General features: G+C 35.8%; 1 protein-coding gene across 4 annotated transcripts in view; it reads right to left on the bottom strand.

Moving 5' to 3' along the window:
* The window catches only part of PMS1 (PMS1 homolog 1, mismatch repair system component), an 87,505-nt gene that overhangs the window by 30,159 nt on the left and 29,770 nt on the right, over window positions 1–27,576 (bottom strand). For all 4 annotated transcript variants that reach the window (XM_032406207.1, XM_032406211.1, XM_032406215.1 and 1 more), the window contains 2 exons: window positions 24,081–24,244; window positions 477–593 (listed from right to left, as the gene is read on the bottom strand). In XM_032406207.1, coding sequence (XP_032262098.1) covers window positions 477–593; window positions 24,081–24,244 — 281 coding nt within the window. The remainder of the gene's footprint in view (window positions 1–476; window positions 594–24,080; window positions 24,245–27,576) is intronic.

A 27,576-nucleotide genomic window follows, 5' to 3' on the forward strand; every position in this document is an offset into this window, starting at 1 on the left:
AGATTTATTTATTTGAGAGAGAGCGAGCAAGACTGGGTGGAAGAGCAGAGGGAGAGGGAGAGAATCTCAAGCAGACTCCCTGCTAAGTGCAGAGCCCAAGGTGGGGCTCAATCTCACGACCCTGAGATCATGAGCTGAGCTGAAATCAAGAGTAGGATGCTTAACCAACTGAGCCACCCAGGTGCCCCAACTCTTCTTCTTTCATAAAAAGTAAATAGATAAGATCCTTTTTTGAAAATCATTATAAAAAAATAATGTAACCACAATGTTTAAAATTAAAAACAAATAGAAAAAACAGGAAGTAGGGGTGGGGAGAGAGGATTAATATAAGCTGTAAATGTATTTTCTTTTTTTACCCTATACATATAATTAAAATGTTACAAGAAAAAATTCTTGCCACCCCAAACCCCAAGAGAAAAATACTTTGACAGTTTCATTGGTAAACCAGAATTATTTAAGAACATTTTGTTGTATACCTGAGACTCTTCAGAGTGATACTGAAAGGATTCCATATTGCCCATAACGGCAGTCCCCAGAACAGACATGAGAGCCATCTTATGATCAGATACTCTACTTTTCTGCCAAATAACTGCCTAGGAACAAAAAGACACAGACAACTTTTAACACAATTTAGATTTACTAAACTCAAATACTTACCCCATTTATTTCTGTATTTAGCATTCATCCCCAGCTTATAATTTCAGTATCATTTAGAAGAGATGCATGGGCCATAAAGTCAGAACTCTGGTTCTAAATTTTATCAACTGTATATGTTATGGTATAAAATCTATTTAACTTACCCTAACCTCAGTTTTCTCCTCTCTACAAGATGACTAAGAATATTTATCTCCCAGAGTTGATGAAAGATGAAAATATACAATGTAGGCAAACACATAGGACAGTGCCTAATCCTAAACTTTATATATACCTCAGAGTATATTTAAATTAAATTGTTATTCCCAGTAAGGTATTACTATTTTATTGAGGATGGACAACTAAAAGCTATAAGATTTCTATAAATAGTCAAACTGGTGTAAAAATTTGGGATAATGCATGCTCTTTAAAATTATCTTTGCAATTACCGTGTACATACAGACCACTTAAAAAAGCTAACTGAACCTCATAGTCATAAAAAAGCTAAATGATGTGCTTGGATTTTTTTCACCGGAAATATGTAGTAGGGTAGTTCAAGAGAATCATGGTCCAGAAAGACTGGACCAAAGTTTGTGAAGTGCACCATCAGGTATGATATATTGCAATTTGTTCAGTTAACAAGGTCCAATTATAGTGAATCTCTTAAGAAACACAGACATAATTTGTTCATTAACAAATATTCACCTGGCACCTCCTAAATCCTGAGAAAAATTTGTAAAGGACATAGGAGAAAACATCAACATTCAAGGGACTTGGAGGAAGAAGAGGCTGAAAAGCAGTGGACACAGAGGCAGGTAAAGCTATAGGATAGTATGGTACACAGAACAAGAAAATTTTTTAAGAGGAAAGTAGTCATACAAGACCAATGTCAAGAGACCAAGGTAGGAACAGAGATATCGCCACAGGATTTAGCAATCAGAAGAGTGTGAGCAGTTCTAGGGAAGGAGAGTAAACGAAGCCAAATTTCAATTACTGAATAGTGATTATACAGAGAACATAAAAAAAATGAACATAGATAGCATTTCAGAAAGTTTCACTGTAAAGTGAAAGCAGATCGAGCAATAACTAGAGGCAGGTGTGGGTCAAGGGTGGGTCTTAATATGACACACTTGAACTGGAAGCAGTGAAGAAAGATAAGTAGGTTTGTAGATTCAATGGCTAGAGGTTAAGGAAGTTCCTTTCTATTTTTCCCCTGTAATGTACAAAAGTTGTATTTGTTGTGAGTGAAAAGACAGTGATTTAAATATCTGATTGTAGAGAAGGTGAGAGAGAGAGAGAGACTCTAACTAGACCAGACTAGACCAAAGGATTCTGGCCAAATGAGCTCCTTAATACGACCAGGAACTTCTACAGGCAGTTTGAAGTACTAAGAATATTATATATAATAAAATGAAAAGTGAAGTAAATGGATTCATGTTGTCCTCTAAATGGCATGTTGGGGGAGAGCAGTGAAGGGAAGTGCCCTTCTGGACATGGCAATTAGCACTGACTCTGCATGTTGATGTGTATCATCTGTAAACCACTCTGTTTTTAGAATCTTAAAGACAAACCTGCTTAGGAAAACAGAGGTACTGTAACAACTACTCAATTAAGACAAATTACCTGAAATTTAGTGTAACAGAAAAACCTTTTACCTATTCCCAGGGTTTTATTAATACTAATCAAATAGGAGTTATGATTTATGAAGAACTTACCTGGCACTACTATTTTAGAAACCACTGTTAATTTTCACAACTTTTTCACATAGGTATTATTATCTCATTATACAGAGGAGGAAATTGAAGCTCAGACTGACTGATCTACCCAAAGAAACTTAGATAGTAGGTCATGGAACCATGATTTATACCCCGTCTTTTTGGCTCCAAACTTACTATTTTTATTCTGCTAACATCTAGTCAAAGACAGTAATAAGTTAGAGCCAACACCAGACCCTAACTGAGAATTCTCTGGGACAAATGCATTTTCATGTATGATTACCCTCCACAGCCATGTGATACACTCTACTCTCTAATCAACTTGAGGGTATTATTGCATTCTCAAACCAAATTATTTTTAATCTATTCATTTAAAATAAATAAATAATTGGGGTCTCCAAATCAAAGAAGCCACACCAGAATAATAGAAGTCCAAAAAGATTGGGAGCTACTATCCTAGCATCGTAAAGTCAGAATATTTTTGAGTTCAGTTGTCAGTACCAACCTTAATCTTGTTATACAGATCGTTATACCTAAGGATTTCTAAATTTCCATTAATTTTCATTCATTAGTATTCATATAAATAGAGTTATGCAGTAATTAGGACCAAAGTGCACAGCAAAATGACACAATTAGAAAAACAATTCAGGTATTGTTCCATCCTAAATTTTACCTTTCCACTATTATCTATTGCTTTGAAAATGATCTGAATTAGAAAAAATAAAGTACATGAAGAAATCAAAGTATAAAAATAAATTGTAAACAATTAAAAACTGAGGTATATGTTCAATGTGTATATTTCCTCCCTTTTTTAAAGTTTATTTATTTGAGAGAGAGAGACACCACAGAGAATGAGCAGGAGGAAAGGCAGAGGGAGGGAGAATCCCAAGCAGATTCCACACTGAGCACGGAGCCCAACGTGGGCCTCCATCTCATGACCCTGAGGATCATGACCTGAGCCAAAACCAAGAGTTGAATGCTTAATCGACACACCACCCAGGTGCTCCTCAATGTTATATTTCTAAACAAAAAATTATATCTTGGTAACTACATTTATTCTTAAAGGACAATACATTAGACTATTTAAAATTGGAACTGCTCCAGGAAATATGGGATCAGAGTCACAAATATATTTTTAATCTTTAATTTTATCACATATATAAATACTTGGGCTAAATTAAAATTTTTGGAGGAACTCATTTTGAATTTTTTTTAAAGCTCTATTTACTTTTAGAGAGAGAGAAAGAGAGCACGGGGGGAGAGGCAAGGAGAGAGACTCTTAAGTAGACTCTGTGCTGAGGCCGGGGCCAGACACAGCACTCAATCCCACCACCCTGAGATCACAACCCGAGCAGAAACCAAGAGTTGGAGGCTTAACTGACTGCACCACTCAGGTGTCCCACTCATTTTGAACTTATTCAGCAAATACTTATTGAGCATCTACTTCATACCACATTCCATGCTAAAAGCTGGGAAATCAAAGATAAAAGGATAAGGAACTGGCTCTTAGGAGCTAAAAATATAAAAGGAAAACAAGATACTAAAATAATTATAATGCATTATAAAAACTGCTATTATAAAACATAGTAGAGGCATTGTAGTAGAAACCTAAGTCTACTTCAGAGCGACTGCATGTGCAGTGAGACCTGAAAGGAGGCTGCCACCCATGACTCACGGGACAGGCACTGCTGGCAGACAGAAGGGCACATGCAAAGGCATGGCAGCATAGAGAATATGGGTTGCTGGAGATGAAGCTGGACAGAAAGGAGCAAGATCATGAATGACCAATCATATCACACAGAAGTTTACAGTTTATCTTATTTGCAATGCAGAGTTACTAGAGAAAGAAATCTAATTGGGAAAATGCTTGATCAGATATGGATGTCAGAAAGAGATCTGTGGACTTTAAGGACATTATGCTAAGTGAGAGAATCAGATAGAGAAAGACAAATACTATATGATATTCATATGTGGAATCTAAAACCAAACTCGTAGAAACCAGAGAATAAAATGATAGTTATTAGGGAATAGGAGGTGGGGAGATAGGACAGATGTTGTTTAAAGGTACAAATTTGCAACAAGTAGTAAATAAGTCCTAGAGATCTAATGCACAATATAGCAAATAATTAACAATAGTATTGTATAATAATCATCAAACTTGCAAAGAGACTAGAACCTAATTATCCCAATCACTAAAAAGAAATGATAATTATATAATATGATACAGATGCTAATTATTGCTACAATGGCAATCATATTACAATATATAAATGTATCAAATTAACATGTTATATACCTTAAATTTACATAATGTTGTATGTCAACTACATTTCTATAAAAAAGATCTTTTATAAGAATGATTTAGTGAGAACTGAAACTAAAGCAATATGGATTTTTAAAAATGTGATTAAATTAATCCAGCTCAAAGATCCTCACTTTTACTGAGGACATGCAAAATGGATGAAGGTCACATTCACAAAATATTTTAATATTTTCAATAGGCACCGAGGATTGTGTAATTTTCCTGGCACACTAGCTAAACTGCTACCACTTTTTGACTTCCAAGTCACTTCCACTGACTTGGAATGCAAGTCAATGAAAGTGACAATTACAGGATTATTCCTCTAATTATTTTAAGGTAAAACATTTGCATACTTTGGTATTTACTAATATTAATACTGTGGCTGAGGGGTGCCTGGGTGGCACAGTCGGTTAAATGTCTGACTCTTGGTTTTGGCTCAGGTCATGATCTCAGGGTCATGAGACTGAGTGCCAGGTTGGGGTCTGTGCTCAGCATGGAGTCTGCTTAACACTCTCCCCCCCTGCCCCTCCCCCCATCAAATAAATAAATAAATCTAAAAAAAATACTGTGGCTGAGATTCACTGGACTAGGTAATAGAACCAAGCATATTGCTAAGAGGGAAAAGAGAGCACAGTGATAAACTAAAGGATATAAAATAGACTTGATGTGACTTGGTGATGGCATGTGGAGAGGAAGAAAATAACAATCGGGAATGTGCCTGAGTCCCTGGTTATCAAGAAGTGTCAGGTACCCAATAGGGCCCAATAAACAATTTGTTGAAGGAGTGAACATTTGCAGAATACATTTTTCTAGAGAAAAGTAACCCCAGTGGAGTTGAAAACTACCTCTTTATTTTTAAAAATTAAGACTGCTGATTATCACACCACTATATGGGTTAGAAATTATAGTCTTTGTCTACTCATTTACTTTAGGAAATCCAAAGTAGCCTTTGTTTTTCAAATATTACAGTCTTATTGAGATATGATTCATAAACCATACAATTCACCCATTTTAAGTAAACAAGTCAATGGTTTTTAGTATATTCACAGGGTTATGCAACCATCACAACTAATTATAGAACAATTTTATCATTTCAAAGAGACACCCTGTACCCATTAGCAGTCACTCTCCATTCCCTGCCACCTTCACCCAAGTAATCACTAATTTACTTTCTGTCTTTATAAATTTGCCTACTTTAGGTTTTTCATATAAATGGAATTATATAATACATAGTCTTTTATGAGTGGCTTCTTTTACCTAATGGAACATTTTCAAGGCTTATCCATGTTGTATCAGTACCTCTTCCTTTTTTAAAATGGCTAAGTAATATTCCATTGTATGGATATACTTTTGAATTATCCTTTCATTAGATGATGTATATTTGGGTTATTTCCACTTTTTGGCTATTATGAACGATGCTGCTATGAACATTCATGTACAAGTTTTTGTGTGAAATATGTTTCCATTTCTCTTGCTTAATATTCCTAGAAGCGAAATTGCTGGGTAATATGGTAACTCTTTCTTTACCGAGGAACTGCCAGACTGTAATCTTTGTATTTCCTATGTGTGTGTTTGTATGTATGTATGTATGTATGTGTGTGTGTTTGTGTATGAGTGTAAAAAGACAAAGAAGTGCTGGCTTCTGTTATTACAGCTGTTATTTTAAGCCAGCTAGTAGCTAGTGTTCTAAGGAACGATATTCAAAATAACAGAAAGTAGGTAAGGTTCTGAATAATCTGCTGTATGGGAATGAAGTGCCCTTGTTTCGTACTTACCATACCACAAGTTACTTTAAACAAGGAACAGCTGAGTAACAACAATTTATTCATGAAAAGTTTCTCTCTCTAAAGCTATACTACATCTCTGATACAAACGTGTAAATATATTTAAAGTAAGCAGTCAAGAAAACTTTCAAGAAAACTAATGTTTTAAAATTCCAAAATTTCCTGCACTGATAACAGACATAAAGCCTGGGTTAGTTCTAATGTAAACATCATATTATCTTAGTTTACATTAGAGTGTTGCCTCAGGTGATGCCTAAAGATATAAATCTTAGCTGCTGATTAATGCAAAGATGTTATTTCACTGCCTAACCTGCTGAGTAGCTAGCTAGTGCACAGAATTGTAAAAAGATCACTTGAAGAAATGGGTTCTAAAAATGCTGTCAAACATGAGAATCATTAAATGAGGAATTTCATTTTTAAGTAAATACTGGTAATAGTTCTAGAACATTATTTCACAGTAGGCAATTACTGCATCAGATCAAGGGGGTAATTTAGGAGGGTTTTCTAAATTAGTTACAGTTGGGACAGCAATAAATGATTACAGAGATCTGCCAACAAGTTAAATCTTCACTATTGCTCAGGCAACTAAAATTCATTTTCAAAACAGCACCCATTATCAAAATAATGGATTAAAATTTTTTAAAATGTGGTAATTAAAAATTAAAGATCTTTATTTTTTAAAAAACTTAATTTTTAAATACTGTATTTACTACAGCAAATAGTTGTTCGTTTGCTTTTTCTACCATTTCATCAATTCTATATTATTTTCTAAAACAGAGATTTTCTTTTCACTTCCTAAAGTTTTGCATATATTTTGCCCTAAGGCAGAACTCTTAACGTGCTAAAAATACGTGCACATACCCCCATATGTTTTCTATCTAGGTCACACAAAGTTGGAGCATCTGGATGTGCCAAGTAAGAATCTGACTCTAGTCAGTATGATGACAGTGCAAAAACACCTCAGTAAAAAATATATTATTACATGCACACCAAGTAATTGGTTGACAATAGCCAAATATATCTTGCCACTCTTCCTACTTCATTGACATATACTATATGAAGGAAATGATCAGATGAGAATGCATTCAATATTAAATTAGTGAATCTCAATTGTGAAGGCAATTTGTGATAGCAGGAAAGAGGAGGTTGCACACAGATGATATAGAATTAACTAAAAAGTGCAGTGCTACTAAGACTGCCTGAACAAAGGTGACTCCTTCTAGAAGATGTAATAAAATATATATATTGGCCTAGAATGCAATCAAACCTTTCATACAAATTATATGCACAAATATACTAATAAGTTCACATCTGAATTTCTTTTAAAAAAACTTTACTTCCATTATAATATCATTACTATTATTAAAAGAATATCACATTCTATTAACATAAGCATTCATATGATTTGATTCTTGCTAAGCAGACTCAGACTTTTAAAAAGAATTCTATCTTGGTAAAAGTTATTCAGCACAATTCTGAATTTAATATCTCTTATCCCTACTTTTAATCAGCTTAAATATCTCTTATTTTATATTCATTTTTTGAAATAGAGTATACATAATTACTTTTCCTGAAGATTGCAAAGAAATTAGTAATAGTAACTTCACCTATGGGAGAGGAAACTTACAGGGACTAGGTAGGTAAGAGACAAAAATGAGAGTAATTTTTTTCACTCTACCTTTTCATACTTTTTGGTTTTTGACCCCATAAAGATATGATTTATATAAAAATTTAAAAACATAAAGTTAATTTTTACATAACTTTCAAAGGGAGACTGTAGATACTCTTTGTGGTCCTTAAAACAAGAAAGATTATTTCCAAGATTGGATTAACCTTGTCTTATCAGAAATGTTTTTCTTCTCTAGACCCTCTTCTCCATGCTCTGTGCAACTGCCTTGATTACTGAACCAGCTACTTGTATTACACAACCACTAAACATAATTTGGCCCACCCTCCAACTGCAATGAGAATTATCTTATTTTGTTAGTCTCCTAATGAAATGTTTGTTCACAACCTCCTTAGGGGCTTCCTTGGTTAATCTGAAACTGGCCCCTGTAGGTAGAAGGCAGAAGAGACCAAAGAAAAGAGGCCAACCACTCCAGACTGGTAGGTGGTGGTTTTAATAAGCAAGGGAACTTATGAGGCTTATGAGGTCTTGGCTGGCTGCAAGATAAGTAGATCTCTGCACCCACCCTCCTGAATTTTAAATGTCTATATAAGGCCTTAACTGGGTTGTCTCGCACAATGTCCAGATGGTCTCAACAACACTTTACTCTCTCAGGGCTATGTCCTTGGAACAGCTCCCACTGTGGGAATGGTAGACAGAGCAGGCACTGGGGCAGAGGCGGAGGAATGGGAGGGGTGCGCTGAGGAGCTACAAATTGCCCAGGGTCCAGCTCAAGGGTCAACCGGCGGTCACATCCTCTTAATTACCTCCTCCAACATGAAACTACTTATTTTATTTCCTTTGGCCACATGGCAAGAAGTCCACACTCCCATATAAGGTATACAAGGTCCTTTAGAATCTAGACCCAAGCACCTTTCCAGCCTCATTTTCTATTTTCCTACACCAGCTTTCCCTGACCTCTGAGGACTCTTTGGCTTTGTATGTGCTTTTGAATGTCTCTGCTCAACGTCCTTCTCAAAAACCACTTCTAGGGGCACCTGGGTGGCTCAGTCGTTAAGCGTCTGCCTTCGGCTCAGGTCACGATCCCAGGGTCCTGGGATCGAGCCCCGCATCGGGCTCCCTGCTCAGCGGGAAGCCTGCTTCTCCCTCTCCCACTCCCCCTGCTTGTGTTCCCTCTCTTAAAAAAAAATTAAAAAAAAAAAAACCAGTTCTAAGGCTACTTCCTCTGAAAATACCTTTTGAACCTGAGAAGCATTTAATAACTGCCTCCAGATTACTGTCTCAATACTGTTTACAGAAAACCCTTCAGATCAGCCTTTCTGATAAGCTCTTTCGTCTTGGAACTCCGAGGCAACCATTACTTTCACCCATATTTAACTTTACAGAAAAAGTTAAGTGCAAATCAAGCTGCTATTGCTTTATAACAACATCTCATTTCAGCTTTTCCTCTTTATTCTCACTGAATAGAACACCTTACCTATTAATTTTTTCATGAGATTTTTATTTTCCAAACTTGCTCATACTTCTAAATGAAGCTACCTCAACTATCTCTTCTGAAATGCAAATCCATCCCCCACATGGTTCTCTAGTTGTTCTCTTTTCAGATCAAGACCAGTAATGGATAGAAAATCCAGACAGAAGATTAATAAGGAAATAGAGGACTTGAACAATACTACAGACCAAACAGACCTAACAGACAAATACAGAACGATCCACCCAACAGCAGCAGAATACATATTCTTCTCAAACTCACACAGATCTTTCTCCAGGATAGACCAAGTGTTAAGACAAAACAAGTCTTAACAAATTTAAGCAGACTGAAACATACCAAGGAATTTTTTCTGACCACAATGGAATGAATCTAGAAATCAACAGGAAGTGGAAAATTCACAGTATGTAGAAATTAAATAACACACTCTTGAACAACCACTGAATCAAAGAAACAAAAAGAATATTAGAAAATACCTTGAGATAAAGGAAAACACAACATACCAAAACTTATGCGCTGTAGTACAAAAAGTAGTTTATCCATAGCAACAATGCCTACATTAAAAAAGAAAGATGTCAAGCAAACAACCTAACTATACATCTCAAGGAGCTAGAAAAACAACAAACTAAGGTTAAAGTTAGTAGAAGGAAGGAAATAAAGATTAGAGCAGAGCAGAAATAAATGAAACAGAAAATAGAAAAAGAGCAGAAAAAAAACAAAACTAAGACTTGGTTTTTTTGAAAAGAAACAAAATTGACAAACCTTTAGCTAGAATAAGAAAAAAAAAAAGACCCAAATAAAATTAAAAATGAAGTGATATTACAACTAATGCCACAGAAATAAAAAGAATCATGAGAGACTATATGAACAATTATATGCCAACAAACAGGATAACCGAGAGGGTTCAATTCCTAGAAATATACAACCTACCAAAACTCAATCATGAAGAAAGAAAAAGTCTGAACAGAATTACAACTAGTATAGAGACTGAATCAAAAATCAAAAACCTTTCAACAAAGAAAGCCTAGGACCAGATGGCTCACTGAGGAATTCTACCAAACATTTATTTAAGAATTAACACCGATCCTTCACAAACTCTTCCAAAAAACTGAAAGAAGAAAGACTTCAAAACTCATTTTATGAGGCCAGCATTACCCTGATACCAAAGCCAGACAAGAACACTGTGAGGAAAGAATACAGGCCAAATCCCTGATGCATATAGATACAAAAATCCTCAACAGAACACTAGAAACTGAATCCAACAACGTATTAAACAGATCATACACCAACAGGATTTATCTCTAGGGTGAAGGAATGGCTCAACATATGCATTTCAATTAATGTGATACACTATATTAACAAAATAAAGGATAAAAGTCACATGATTGTCTTAATGGGTGCAGAAAAAGCATTTGACAAAACTTAATACCCTTTCATGATTAAAAACTCAATAAAATATGAATAGAAGGAAAATAACTCAACACAATAAAAAGCCATCTTTTTGGCTTTTATCCCATTGCAACCATCAAAAAAAAAAAAAAACTGAAAAGCTTTTTTTAAAGAAAAAAGATCAAGAACAAGACATGGATGCCTATTCTTGCCACTTATATTCATCATAAAATTGAAAGTCCTAGCTAAAGCAATTAGGCAAGAGAAAGAAATAAAAGGCATCCAAATCAGAAAGGAAGAAGTAAAATTGTCCCTGTTTGTAGATGACATGATCATCTATATAGAAAACCCTGAAGACTCCATCAAAAAACCGTTAGAAATTCAGTAAAGTTGCAGGATACAAAATCAAGATACAAAAAACAGCTATGTTTCTATACACTAACAATGAGCTATCTGAAAAAAAAATTAGAAAAACAATCCCATTTACAATAGCACCAAAAAAGAATAAAATACTTAGCAATAAATTTAAAGAGGTGAAAGACTTGTACACTAAAAACTACAAAACACTGATGAAAGAAATCAAAGATGACAAATGAGAAGGCATCCTGTGTTCATAGATCAGAAGATTTAATATTGTTAAGATGTCCATATTAGCCAAAGCGATCTACAAATTCAATGCAATTCCTACCAAACATCCTAATGACATTCTTTGCAGAAATAGAAAAACACAATTCTAAAACTCATGGAAGGAGTTTTAGACCACAAATAGCCAAATCAATCCAGAGATAAAGAACAAAACTGGAGGCATCATACTTCCTAGTTTCAAAATATATTACAAAGTTACAGTAAGCAAAAACAGTATGGTACTGGCAAAAAGATAGATATAAAGGCCAATGGAAAAGAATAGAGAGCCCAGGAATAAATCCATGCATATATGGTCAACTGATGTCTGACAAGGGTGTCAAGAATACACAATGGGGAAAGAAGAGTCTCTGCAACCAACAGTGCTGGGAAAATGATATCCATATAAAAGAATGAAATTGGACCCTTATCTTACATCATACACAGAAATCAACTTAAAATGGATTAAAGACTTAAATACAAGACCTAAAATTGTAAAACTCCTAAAAGAGAAAAGCTTCATGACACTGATCTTGGCAATGATTTCTTTGATATTACACCAAAAGCACAAGCAATAAAAGAAAAATAGACAAAGGGACTACATCAAACTAAAATGCTTCCGCACAGCTAAGGAAGCTATCAACAGAATGAAAAGCCAACCCATGGGATGGCAGAAAACATGTGCAAAGCATATACCTGATGGTTAATTCCAAAGTATATAAGGCTTTCCTAAAACTATTAAAAACACTAGTAACACAAATAAAAAATGGGCTAAGAACTTGACAGACATTTCTCCAAAGAAGAAAATATAAATGGCTAACAGATATGTGAAAAAATGTTCAATTTCACTAATCATCAGGTAAACGCATATCAAAACCACACTAAAAATCACCTCACACCTGTCAGGATGGCTATTATCAAAAAAAGACAAGATAAATATTGGGGAAAACGTGGAGAAATTGGAGCCCTTGTATAGTATTTATGGGAATGCAAATACTATGAAAATAGTATGGAGGTACCTCAAAATATTAAAAATAGAGCTACCATATGATCTAGCAATCCAGCCTCATGCCAGAATATTTATTCAAAGGAACTGAAAGCAGGCTCTGAAAGAGATATTAATATTAGCACTCCCATGTTCATTGCACCCCTATTACAATAGCCAAGATGTGTGAACAACTTAAATGTCCACTGATGGATCAATTGTTAAAGAAATTGTAGTATATACATTTGACAGAATATGATTCAGCCTTAAAAAATAAATTCTACGATATATGACAACATGGATGACTCTTAAGGACATTATGCCAAGTAAAATAAGCCAGTCACAGAAAGACAAATATTACATGATTCCATTTATAGGAGGTATTTAAAATAATTAAATTCATAGAATCAAAAATTGGAATGGTAGTTATCCAGGGGATGGGGGAGGGGGAAATAGGGAGTTACTAATGAATGGGCATTAAATTTCAGTTAAGCACAATGAAGAAGTTCTAAAGATCTGTTGTATAACATTGTACCTCTAGTCAACAATACTGCACTGTACACTCAAAATTTTAAGAAGGTAGCTCTCATGTTAAGTGTTCTCAACAAAATGTTTAGAAAAGAAAGAAAAAGAAAGAAAGAAAGAAAGAAAGAGAAAAAGAGCAAATCCACAGATTCTGAGCTTCCAACACTCCCATCAGCTGGCTCCCTGGTACTTTCCTGATGGCATCTCTCTTCCCATGCATCCTATATTATTCAGATAAACGTCCCAATAATAACATTATTTTTCAAATTTTGTGCCTGCTTTTAAAAAACAAGCAGTAAGTTTTAAGGCTAACAAGTAATATCCAGCCTAGAAATGATTAGCTTTTCTTTCTTTCTTAACTGACTAGTTAACAAAACCTCTACTGATGAGGAAACAATAATTTCACTTTAAAACTTCACTTTTTGTTTGATTGTATTAGCTTTTTAGAGTGAAATCAAAATCATGTCAGAATAATACACATGAAGGTAACTACATTTTATTTAAAAGTGAAAGTCACCAGGGGGCGCCTGGATGGCTCAGTCGTTAAGCGTCTGCCTTTGGCTCAGGTCATGATCCCAGGGTCCTGGGATCGAGCCCTACATCGGGCTCCCTGCTCCGCGGGAAGCCTGCTTCTCCCTCTCCCACTCCCCCTGCTTGTGTTCCCTCTCTCACTGTGTCTCTGTCAAATAAATAAATAAAATTAAATTAAAAAAAAGTGAAAGTCACGGGGCACCTGGGTGGCTCAGCTGGTTAAGTGTCTGCTCAGGTCATGATCCCAGGCTCCCTGCTCCCTACATCAGGCTCCCTGCATCAGGCTCCCTGCTCAGTGGGGAGTCTGCTTCTCCCTCTCCCTCTGCCTCCCTGTCGCTCCCCCTGCTTGTGCGCTCTCTTCTCTCTCTCTGTCAAATAAATAAATAAAATCTTTAAAAAAATAAATAAATAAAAGTGCAAGTCAGATGCACCCATCCAGGGATAAAAAAGGGATGGTGCCTTACATTTTCCCAGGCATGTAAATTAAATAAATCAGGCATCCTCAAATCTTTTCTATTCATTTTCCACATGCAGTCAGCCAACCAGTCTCATTGATTCTTCCTCATAATAGCTAACAGAGACACCCTTTACTTTCTATGCCCAATGTATTTATCCTAATTCAGGCCCATAGTGCCTGGACTTTTGTTACAGCTTAAAGTTTTAACACTCACTGCTTAAAGCCTCCTATAATTCTTCCCTGCACACTACTGCCAAACTATTAGAGTTAACACCTTGACCAAGTCACTTCCCTACTCCCATTATTCTATTAAAAAAGAAAAAAAAAAAAAAGAAAGCAAAAAGGATTCAGCTGAGCATTCAAGACCCTTTATAATCTAGCCTCAAATTATCTTTCACTATCTTCCTCTACTCCTTTATACAAAATATCTGACTCACCTAAATTGACTTAATTGCCTCTAAATGTGCTCTGCACTTATCTACCTATACCTTTTATGTTCACACTATTTCTCTACCTAGAATGACCTTGATCCTTTTATCCACATTAACAAATTCTATAATATATTAGCAAATACCGTAATAGAATACCCCTATGACTCACCCACCCTGGGGTGGGGGTGTCCTAGGTGAGATCACTTTTACAGGTTGTGTGTCTACTCTACTGAATCAATAACACTTACCTTTGCCTAGTGACCAAAGTCAGCTCTCCCTCTTCTTTTTTTTTTTATTTTTTTACAATTTTTTTTTTTTAAGATTTTATTTATTTGAGAGAGAGAGAATGAGAGAGAGCGAGTACATGAGAGGGGGGAGGGTCAGAGGGAGAAGCAGACTCCCTGCCGAGCAGGGAGCCCGATGCGGGACTCGATCCAGGGACTCCAGGATCATGACCTGAGCCGAAGGCAGTCGCTTAACCAACTGAGCCACCCAGGCGCCCAGCTCTCCCTCTTCTGAGACTTTCTAGAAGTACCCAGAAGGAAAGTGTCTCAGGTCTAAGAGCTGATATTTGCTATTTTGCCACTTCTCTGTTCCAGCTGCTGTCTTTAACCCCTAGTGACCATATCTGCCAATATCTTAAGGGCTTAAATACCTATGTTCACGATCTAGAATGCACTAGGGCTACCCATGTGATGGAGCACTCCTGTCCTCCATGCTCCAAACCCTTGACTGCATTCATATACCACGTATTTTTTGAGCACCTATATGAAAGACTACTATAGGCTCTAGGAATACAGCAGTGAAACAATAGTAAAACACCTTTACCCTCATGGAAATTATATTCTAGAGAAAACAAAGACAGTAAATCAAGATAAGTATAGAATATAGCATATTAGATGGTGATGAGTTTTTTTGTTTGTTTTTTTTTTTTAAAGATTTTGTTTATTTATTTATTTGACAGAGAGAGAGAAACAGCATGAGAGGGGATAGGGTCAGAGGGAGAAGCAGGCTCCCCACTGAGCCGGGAGCCCGATGTGGGACTCGATCCCAGGACACTGGGATCACGACCTGAGCCGAAGGCAGCCGCTCAACCAACTGAGCCACCCAGGCGCCCTAGATGGTGATGAGTTTTAAGAAGAAAAATACAGCAGGAAAATGTCTGTGAGGTAAGGGAAATGGTTGCAATTTTAGGGGGGCTAAAGAAAGCCTGAGAAGTTTTAAAAGACAGATATACAGAAAAGTGTTCTAGGCAAAGAAACTATAAATACAAAGGTCCTGAGTTGAAAGTATGACTGGCAAGGTCAAGGAAAAACAAGGAGGCTAGCTCAGCTGAAGCAAAGTGAGTGAGAGGAAAGAAAGAAATGAGATAAGACATAATGATGGATCAGATCATCTACAACAGGGATAAGCAAACTACAGCCCAAGGACTGAACTGCCTTTAAATTTTTTTTTGAAGTTTTACTGTCTGTGGTTGCTTTCTTGCTACAACAGCAGAGCTGAATAGTTGTAAAAGACTGTATCGCCCATAAACCCCAAAATATTTATTATATGGCTCTTTATAAAAAAAGTTTACTGACCCTGATGCAGAATTCATAGGCCATTTATAAAGGCTTTGATGTTACTGAGACAGAAACTCATTAAAGAGGAGTTGCATGATCTGACTTACATTTTTACAGGGTCACTCTTGCTGTTGGGATGGAAATAGACTGAAGACAGCAAGGAAGGAAATGGGGAGATCCAATTAGGATGCTATTACAAAAACCCAGGTGAGAGATGATGGTAGCTTGGACCACAGCGATAATCACAGACATAGTGCAATCTAGTTAGATTTTACATATATTTTGAAGGTAGACCTACAGAATTTACTCTGTGGCAAATGCTAATAAGTAAGATAAGGAGTGAGAAGTGACCACTGATTTAGCAATCCGGAGGTCAACGGCGACCCTGACAAGAACAGTTTTGGGAGAGTGGTAGAGGAAGCCTGAGAGAAAGTGGGTTCAAGAGAGAATGGGAGGACAATAATTGGAGACAATGAATAAAGACAACTATTTTCAGGAAGTTTTGCCCAAGTGAAGGAATCGGCTTTTCCTAGGAACATGGGGAGTACCTCCATAGTGACAAAGGGAAGGCTGAATATATGAGCACAACTGCAGATAGGTGGGTGGTTTGTGGAAGTTCTTTTTATTGTCTCAATTTTCTCACTCAAATAGGATGCAAGATCAGATGACAGTGAAGACAGAGAAGAAGGTGTTGCCTGTCTGAGGAGAGAAAAGATGAAATAGCCATTTGGGACCTTGCCATTCAATGTGTGGTGCACAAACCAGCAGCAACCACATTACTTGGAGACTTGTTGGAAATGTAGAATCTCAGGTTCTCCCTAACCTACTGAGTAAGAATCTGCATTTTAATAAGATCCCAAGTTATCTGCATGCACATTAGTCTGTTTAAAGCACTGATGTAAGAGACCAGGAGAGAAAATGCACTAGAGAAACACAGTATAACTACCAGGCAGGAATTTAAAGTGGTACTACTTAGGATGGGTTTGTGTTTTCTTCCAGCACATCCAGCTTGGTTCAGGCACCAAGAAGACAAGATGGCTTTAACCAGGATTTGGTTAGTCAAACAAGTACAGTTCAGTGAGAGAAAAGCAATGATAATTAGAGACCTTGTAATTTAAGAAGAGAACTGAAGACATCACAGATAAGAAACAGTTAAAAGACAATAGGATCAATGGATCACAGGTCCAATAGAGTCTGAAGACTGTTGGCAGGAGTACACTGGAGAGACAGAGGGTGATGATCAGAGAGTGAAATACTTAACACAAATCATGGAGGAGGTGAAGTTTTTGGCCATGACAAGGTCTATGGTATAGTCACTGCAATTAATGGTTGACGCAGAGTGGAGGGGAAAAAAAAAAAAATACTGGAGAAAAGGTACAAGATTTGAGAAGCTAGAGATTTTGGGTTGGAGAGGAAAAGGAATGGTCTGGAAGTTGCAATGAGGCATAATGAGGTGAGGAACAGATGAGAGAAATCAGTCACCATTTGAAAGGGCTGCAGAAGATACAGTGTTCTCAGGGAAAGCCAGATTTCAGAGCAAGAAGATCAAAGAAAAGGCTAAGGACACAGGGATTTTACTCATGACTAATCATGAAATGGGGCATTTCAGGACATGGGGATGTGTTAGAGACAGTTAGAGAAAGCAATGATTTGTATGAGAAAAAGAGTCCAGGGCACCTGGGTGGCTCAGTTGGTTAAGCATTTGCCTTCAGCTCACTTAGGTCCTCATCCCAGAGTTCTGGGATCAAGCCCTACGTCAGGCTCCCTGCTCAGGGGGAGTCTGCTTCTGTCTATGCCTCTGCGCCCCCGCCCCCACTCATGCTCTCGCTCTCTCTTTCAAATACATAAATAAAATCTTAAGAAGGGTCCAGGTAATAAGGGATGAGTTGAGAGACTCAGGCTTCTTGGGTTGATTGACATAAATGAGAATAAAAACATGATGAGATTATAGAGCTGGTAGTCCCAAAGCACTTTGTAGTTTCCAGACTCTGACTTTTAAGGGAAAGGGTAGAGAGGTCTTGCCAGGATTGAGAGTTCTGGGAATCCCATCTGATACCTGCAGACAAAAGCATGGAGGAGACAGGGATGATTTTGTTCTCAGAAGTGAAGATTCCCTAATGGTAACAACCAATGGTCATCTACACCCCATTGCTCTGGGCTCTCACCTGGCTCCTATCAATAAAAACCTAAGGAGAAGTTCTCATTTTTGCATAGTAGATATCTTCCCTCACTCATAGGAATTTTTTTCAGAGATTCTGCTGAGCCTCTCTTCCCTTACCACCTATATTTAGTACAGAATTGAATCCCAACTATAAAGAACATTTAAGCTTACTTCCGTGAAGCTCTCAGGCCTTAGGCAAGTTCTCTAAACATTTTGTGACGGGTAAAGTGATGTTTTATCTGTTCCAAGCAAGAGAGAACTTGTGTTTATGGGGGTCAAACGTATCTCCACACACACATCTACCCCAGCCAAGACCTTTGTTAAACATCCACACAAAGATACAGATCAAAACACATCCACCATGAAGTCTTCCTTGACAATTCTAGCCTGAAGTAATCTTTCCCTTCTCCTACTTTTCATAGTATTTATCAATATCATTCAATAATCAACAGGTTTTCATTATTCTTTTCATCTGTTTAAATGTTCATACACTTTCACATTTCCCTCACTTATACTGTAAGCTCCTATCACATAATTATTCCACAGGCCATCACATAATTATTCCATAGCACCTACTCAAAGCTCTGTATTTAGTAGTTGTGGAAAAGCTACAGCAAAGGAGAATGAACGTTACAATAAAGTCTAAGAGATCTGAACTTTAGCTCATCTTACGCTACATTAAACATTTAAGACTCCGGATCACATGAAGATAAAATGGGAAGGGATTACAATAAAAAATACTCTACTTGCTGAAAGGTTTGGGACAGAACAAAAAAAGATTTTCAGTTGTCTTTTCCAGATGTAAAGATCTAGGAATCTAGGAGGTATAAATTCTTATTATTTTGTGATTTGATATATGAGTCACCTCTTTAGAACTTCTAGTGGTGGAAATGTGAAACTCCCAATTTTGTCAGAAAGAAATGGAAGTGCTCAAGATACATGCAGACCTCCTTAAATATCAAAGAGTTTTAGGGGCACCTGGGTGGCTCAGTTGGTAGAGCATGCAACTTTCCATCTGGGGTTGTAAGTTTGAGCCCTATGTTGCTTGTACAGATTACTTAAAAAATAAAATCTTAAAAAAAATCAGAGTTTTAGAGTTGAAAAGGGCCTCAGAAATCAACTTTTACAGGCCTAGGCTCAAAAAAGCTAGATTTGTGCAGAATTCTCTGGATATTACTGATTCGAAGAGAAATCTACTGTGTTAAAGTAGAGAAATATATTACGATAAATAGTAAATATATAAAATACCTTTGGTTAGAGGATCTGTAAAGGAATAATTATATACATAGTTCCATTTAACTAAGTTAATGGAAACAAAATATATTAAATTGATGGCTCTTAAAGACTATGTCCCTGTCAACTGTTTCCCCCACTGTCCCATCCATGCAGTCTTTATATATTTCCTGACTAGAAACAGACTAGAATAGTATGTATCAATACAAGTGGGAACATACTCTGTAAAAATGTAAGAGGTCATTGGAGAATCCAAAAGGATGAATCCTCAAAAAAAGGATTAATTTTATATAATATGAGGAAGGTCTGAAAGAAGCCAGAGTGTTCAAAACCTGGAGCTTTATAAATGTATGTGATTTTGAGTTTAGCACCATCTATTTCATTTAGTATTTTACTCTGCACTATGTTGTGAGTATTAAGGGGAATATGAGTAAGATGCAGCTCTTCCCCCCACAAGAGTCTACTGAGAAGGGGAGACAGGATGCAAATCACTGCCAACAAAGCAAAAATGACATAACAGAAATATGCAAATAATGTTACAGAAGAAGATGAAGAATAACTATGTCTTCTTGCTGGGGATGGATGGGGAAGAATTCAGAGATTCCTTCAACAGTATGGATAAACATCAAAATCAAAATAAACTACAGTAAAATGTGACTTATATAGGTCTCTCATCTTTTCTATATAATAGTTCACAGAAATTAGATGAAAAGTTAAAGAAATAAATATAAGAAAGAAGAAAACATGAGAACCATTTAAAAAATTTAGTTATTATTAATTTGCAAGTAGCAAAAACAACAAAAAAAACCCCCAAATCCCAACCAACCAACCAGTGAAGATTGATAATCAGCCTCAAGCTAACCTTAAAACTGTATTTGAATGGACCTCCACCTTTGTTAATTAAAAAAACAGAACAAAACAAAACGAAACCCAAACAAAACTTTCAAGGTTGGAACTGGAAGAATAATTTCTTCATAAGAAAAGGGCTTTGAACCATAGTCCTGAACTGGAATTTCTTGTTGACTATACTGCTTCCATAACCTTGCTTGGGATGTGGGAGGGGGTTAACCCTTTAACACTGGTCCAACTGTGGACTTTTTCTTGATTCCTCATATGGCACAGCTGAAACAAAACTGAGACATTTAACAATATTTGAGTAAAAGGCTAAAAGATGCAAAAAAGAATAAAATAAAGAATAAAATAAAATAAAAATAAAAGATGCAAAAATAAAATAAAATAAAATACCACTTTTTTATTTTTAGTTTATAATCAAATAAACATGTCCCTTTTTTATCATTCTTGGTCACTTGCTTCCTCCCAAATCTTCAGCCACCACCTCAAAAGAGTCTCTCTCCCTCTTAGAGACCCAGAGAACTATGTGTCAAAAGAGAGAGCCACTACACTCACTACCAAATCTCCAAGGCCACTTTCCTGGGTCTCTGTTCCCTGCTAAGGTCCTGCCTCTTCCCAGAGTGACTGATGCCAGAGATATTAAACTTTTTGAAGCTGTGTCATCATTCTTCCAGACCTCAAAAATAAATAAACTGATCCCAATAAGACTTAACACTCATGTGACATGGAGGTGGGGCAGGTAGGTGGGAAATCACTCCTTAAATTACTTCTCTCTTATAACAGTAAAAACCCTGTATCAGTGATAATCCAATTCAGCTTTTGTAATACAGTGGGCTTCTAATTATCAAGACAAAATTCAATTCAAAACAATTTTTAAAACCATGAATAGTATTTTAGGCAGAAGAAAATATTCACAAAAATCAACAAGTATGAAGTATGACAGTATCCCTTATTTGAAATCACAATTTAATATAATGCTCTGAACTAGTTGTCTACAAAACTATTCATGCACATATGAAAGAGCTAGAATACTAAATTAGTTTCAGACATTATCACATTGAGAAAAACTTTTAATTCTAGGAAATAACTACTTTATAAATGAAAATATACACAGCAGGACCCCACAGGAATTCAGTTATTACAACAAAAGCTGAATACTACAGTGCTTTTTAAGGAATGGCTCTAGCAATTTCTCCAAATAATATCTACTTTAAATAAAGTCACTGAATGCACTTGTAAATTATTTCCCTTTGGCTGTCTCATTATTCAATATGCTTTCAAGGAACATGGTGATGAAAGAAGAAAAATACCTCTTTCTAACATAACCATACTGGCAAGAACATCAATATTATCAGTATTCAAAGAATGTTTTGGCAGGTTAAACCTTCATAAAAAGAAGGAACACTATCTAATCCAAGATGTCAAAATAGCAATAGTACTTCTCATATTATGTGCAATATGATTGTTTCTAAAGAAGAAAAAAACTTCAAAAAAAGATGTCAATATCGTCATGTGTAAATTTTAGGCAAAGGCAAAATATTCTTCAGAAAAGCACATAAAGAATGATAAACATGTTTAAAAGAAAAAGGCTAAGAGCACAGCAGGTCTCAATGTTCAAAGAGATTTATGACGTGCCACTGCTATTCTGGGAGGTTTAACAATATATTTCAACATTTGAGGCAGAACAGTACTATTAAGAAACAGAAGTGGATCAATAATTAGTACTAAGAGAAGAAGGCTTGCATAAGTGCATAAACAGTTTGCTTATTCTAATTCAGTCCTTGATTTCCTTGTGTAATAATAGCTAATACTTAATTTTACTTTAAGATTTTTGATAATCTTACATTATTTTCATGGTATAATACTCTCAGCATACTCTTTAGGATTTGAATTGCATCTGAAATTACTGAAGGACATCAAGGGACTAGTGTTTGTTCAATATCAGTTCAGATATGCTGTCTTCCAAAAATAATAAAATGCAGCATTTCATAATATACTACTTTCCATTCTCAGAAGATAATGCATGCATTGATGATCTTATAGTGGTTGGGAAAATTTATATAAACTTCTCCAAAACTTAGAAAATATGTATTTGACTTTAAATACTCATTTCCATTACATGAAGCAGAAATCTTGGTTTAATCTAGTATTACTTTCTCATGCTTAAAACTTTTCTCTTTATAATTGCTTTTCTTTTAAAAATATGTAGTTCCTATCATCATATTTTACCTTTTTCCATATGTCTTCCCTTCCTGATCACTGATTCTTCTGTCCTTGATCTTTTTTTAACCTGGGTACATTTAACTTTTAATTGCTAAATGTCCTTTGGATCAAGAGGTCATGGGGTTATTTATACTAGCAGGATGAGCTCCATCTATCAACATCCTGAGGAATCATAGCATGGTAGAGGTGGAAGAGATCTCAAGGTATCATGTGGTTGAGCTCTATGGCAGCAGGAACAGGTGGCTGACTAATCTTAATATTCTTCTTTTTTGATTTTTTAAGATGATCAGAGATTTTGATCATAAATATTCTATCACAGCTGGCTTAATAGAGAATCTTCTTAATAACAAGTAAACAGACATAGAGTAGAAAGAAAACTGGATGAAAAAAGGGTTCTGACCTCAGTACTATTAATTACTGTAAAATATAAAACAATTTATTTGATTACTCTGAGCATCAGGTTCCTCATACAAATAGAGATAATGCTACCTAACTTACAAAGTTATTATAAGTGTTCTGAAACCTGGAACAGAACTATAAATATAATATAGTATTAAAATGGGAACACAAGACAGTAGGGTGTAAAGAGCCTGCACTCTGTAGGCACGTTAAGTTTCCAATCCCATCTCAACAATTCAGTAGCTGTGCGATACAAAGTTTTAAACCTCTCTGAGTTCAGTTTAGAGGACAATGGTAAATTAATATGTCTACCTCATTTAGTTGTTGCTGTGGATTATAGGAGTTTAATGGACCGGATATGATGTAGCATTGCACAGACCCTCAATAAATGTTAACTATCAACTCCCCATGAGGTTTCCAGACTTCTGCTGTGTGGTCCTACTCTCATTAAATATTTCAAGTGCACATGTGGAACTTTATGAAAAACGGAATAATCACAAAATACATAAACTTTTCTTTCCAACCAAGATTCATTAAGAAACAAGAATTTCTTAATCAGCCTCGCTTTGAAAAATGGAAAGAAATGAGGTAGAGCTTCCTTAAAAAAACAAAAAAACTCTTCCAAAGAAAAAACAGTTTGTAATAGAAAGTGAAAAACATCACTAAATTGTGAACTCCTTAAAGGAGAACATGTCTTACTCATCTTCATATTTAGGAAGCACTCAAACATTTCTTGGATGTCTACTTGAAGAATCACTGATGTCAGAAATTAAGAAATGAAAGGTTCAGATTTCATTTAGATATCAGATAAGAAAGTAAAGATGATCTTTATATAATAAAGATAAAACAAGAAATGTGGACAAATTTTTGCAAGAAGACTGTACATATCTGATTTAGATAAAATACATTTATAATAATATTACATACCAAAAAATCTTACGGAAGCATAATAATGGGAACGCCTGGGTGGCTCAGTCAGTTAAGCGCCTGCCTTCGGCTCGGGTCATGATCCCAGAGTCCTGGGATCAAGTCCCACATCGGGCTCCTTGCTCAGCGGGGAGCCTGCTTCTCCCCTGCCTGCCACTCCCCCTGCTTGCTCAGTCTCTGACAAATAAATAAAATCTTAAAAAAAAAAAGAAACAGAAGCATAATAACGCTTACCTTGTTATGTATAAAAACAATCCTTAAGTCAGGTTTAAGTATACCATAGCTTATGAGGAGATCCTGGACCTTTTTTATTTCATCTTTACGTTTTTTAGCAGTTGAGTAGAACTGCTTTCTTACAGGTAGATTCTTAAACAATCTTAAAGCAGTTACAGTTGTACCTGTTGGCAGATTAAGAGGAAAGCACATTTAGATGTGAAAAGAACTTCACAGATCTTCAAATCTATATACACCAGTATTTAACCCCTTCTATCACTTGTGTCTATTTTCTCTTTTTTAGGTCTCATAAAGCATTTGTTTTGCAAGAAAGTATTTCTGAAACTGTTGTTTATTCCTGCAATCAACACATGAATTACCAATTAATACACAAAATTTCCTGTCCAAAAAGGATCTGGGGAAGCCATTAATTATAAGCCACAACCTGTTTTCAGAGATGTCAAAATGTGACAAAACATGCATCTCAGAATTGACTAAGATATATTATCTGAGACCTACAGTATTCAAGTTAGATATAAATGCTTATTCAATATCACCATATGGATGTCCCAAAGCCACTTCAAACCACCACACCCAGACCTGAACTCATTATTTTCCTCCTTGAGTCTGATACTTATACCTATTCTTTCTCATATAACACTGACATCAACAGTTTCCAAAGGCATATATTCTAGCTTTAACTGATTCTTCCCTCTACCTCTTACTGTATAAGCCTTCTAGGCCTATCTGTTCTATTCTAAAAATCTCAAATTTATGTCAAGTCCCTTTCCTTCCTTCAAAACTCAGTTCAAGATGACACTTCTTATAATAAAATACAATTCACGGTATTATAATGTTCTGCTGGTTAATTTTGTAAATAACATGATTATTTGCCCTCTACCTAATAGGTTTCAGTGGCTCACTGTTGGCTATAAGAAAAGGTATAAACTTTTACTTTCAGTTCTAGAACTTTCATTTGGTTCTTTTTTAGAGTTCCATTTCTCTGCTGAAATTCTCAACCTTTTTACCAATTTTGACCATCTTTTCCTCTAAATTCTTTAACATAGTTGTTTTAAGTTCTTGTCTGCTAATTCATACATCTAGGTCATGTTTGTATTTGCTTATATTAACTATTTTTTTCTCTTGATTATAGATTCCATTTTCTTTGTTTCTCAGTATTTTTGTTTTTGCCAGACCTTGTGTACAAAAGAAAAATAAATACTGAAGTAGATAATATTTTCCCCCAGAGAAGGCACTTCATTTCTTCTGTCAAGCAGCTAGAGTGACGAGAGGATCTCTTCAATATAATTAGGAATGTATCTGGGTTGGAGCTGAGCTGTCCCTTTATTTAGCTCCAGTTCACTTCCAGTTTCAAATGTCTTAAGGATGGAATCAGGTCTTTTCCTCTAGCAAGGCTTTGGGATCCAAGCACTGCAAGTTTAAGATCTTTGTCCCTCTATCTCAGTCCCAATTTTCTTTATCACTGCTTACTCAGCAAAAGTCCTGATGAGATTTGGCATCTGGGAGGAAACCAGCTCTGTGTTTGAGGATCCCATCCTCCAATCTGTCATGTCAGCTCACATGTGGCTGTTAAAAGTTCAGCTGGTTTCTTCAAGGTCCATAAAAGATCCTTTATCCACAACAGAGACCACCTATGCCTTCAGACTCAGTTAATGCTCCCAGGGATGCAAGTAGCCACCAGTCTCTTCTTGTCTAGGAAGGGGTTATCTTTCTCTTGAACTTAGTTCATTTAACTTCCTTCCCCACTCCCCCAAGTTTTCATTTAAATTCCAGTTAGTTAACATACAGTGTAATATTAGTTTCAGGTGTAAGATTTAGTGATTCATCACAACACATGCCCTCTTTAATAGCCATCATGCATTTAACCCAACCACCTACCCACCTCCCCTCCAGCAACCCTCAGTTTGTTTTGTACCAGCAACCTCAGTTTGTTTTGTATAGCTAAGAATCTGTTTTATGGTTTGCCTCTCTTTTTTCCCATGTTCATCTGTTTTGTTTCTTAAATTCCACATATGAATGAAATCATATGGTATTTGTCTACTTTGTAACGTAGTTCTTCAATGGGTTTAAAAAAAAAATTCAAGTTTTTAAAAGTATGTGCTCTTTCCCTTCGCCATTCCTCTCTTGCTGCAAGGTTAAACGCCCACCCATTCTTACCTACCATCTTCAAACTCAAATGAAAACTTTTCTGAAGAACTCCCTAACCTTCCTCTAGGCAACTGATGGCTTCTATTTGCTGTCATTATTTAGTTAGTCATCTGTGTTCTCCACTACTCTGTGAGTTCCTTTAACTCATTTGTGTTCTCCACTGGCTGTGACAAATATAATGGCATAAATAGTGGCTGTGGACAGATGGTGAGAAGGAAGGCAGGCAAAAATCAATAAAGCAAAATATAAATGTATTTATGAAAAGAAAAGATACCTCTTGGTTTTTAAAATGAAAGATCACACTATAATCTATATATTGATAAACTATTGCTTCAGCAGCTAAAAATGTTCTCTTAGAGCAATTGAGAATTACCAATAAGCCAAGATTATATATGTTTGAATAAAACTTAACGATGGAAAACTTTGCTGATTCTAAATGAAATGTGTATCCTTAAAAAAAGTACCAAGTAATACTGGCCAATAGGGAGGAGGCCCTAGTATACTATCATATTTTACAAGAGAACTGCTCACCTCTCTAACTTTAGCACATTCTACAAACACCAGAATTAAATTGCAGTCCTATAGTATGGCTCCCTGTTATATTTTTACATGACCCTATGTTATGCCATTTATAAAGGCAGCTATTTATATTCCTAATGTAAAGATGTATGGTTGCTTGAATATATCAAACTTTTCTTAAACTATTTAATGATAAAAACTGCACTCTCCAGATGAAAAAAATCTTTCAATACATGCACAATCATACCCAGCAGGGATTTACAAAGAACACGATGCTCTACTCCAATAACAGGGTAAGGAAAGGAACTACCCTGATTACTTTAAATATACTACTTTTGATATCTGAGAAATTCCTAAGGCAGAAGTACTAGGAGGTGTTAAAAGAACTTGTCCAGGAGGGTAAATCAGTTTAGAAAGCTTATACTGATTAGGGTAAAGGAAATAGAAGTGATGACAGAAAAAAGATAGGATTAAAACAAATAATTTAGTAAGTTATTGGTCAAATAATTTAAAAGCTGGTGACTTATTTTTACATTTGTTAATTTTTAAAATGTCTTAAAATAGAAGTGAACAGAAGGGTAATTTAAAATGACATATTATTAAGCACATATATCATTTAAAATAGCTACATTAACCCATAAAACAAATACCTACACCCAGAAAAACCAGAACCGGAATCTCCAGTCAACTATTTTTAAACACTTTAAATATGTTTTTTTTAAAGGGGTAACAAATTTTCCAATGCCTAAAAAAGATTTTGTTGTAAGCTGTCCCTGCATCTACAGTTAGGCTGTCTATAGGTGTCATCATCCGATCTATCAGATGACAT

This window comes from Phoca vitulina, unplaced genomic scaffold (genome assembly GCF_004348235.1).
Source record: "Phoca vitulina isolate PV1807 unplaced genomic scaffold, GSC_HSeal_1.0 scaffold1, whole genome shotgun sequence".
NCBI lineage: Eukaryota > Metazoa > Chordata > Mammalia > Carnivora > Phocidae > Phoca > Phoca vitulina.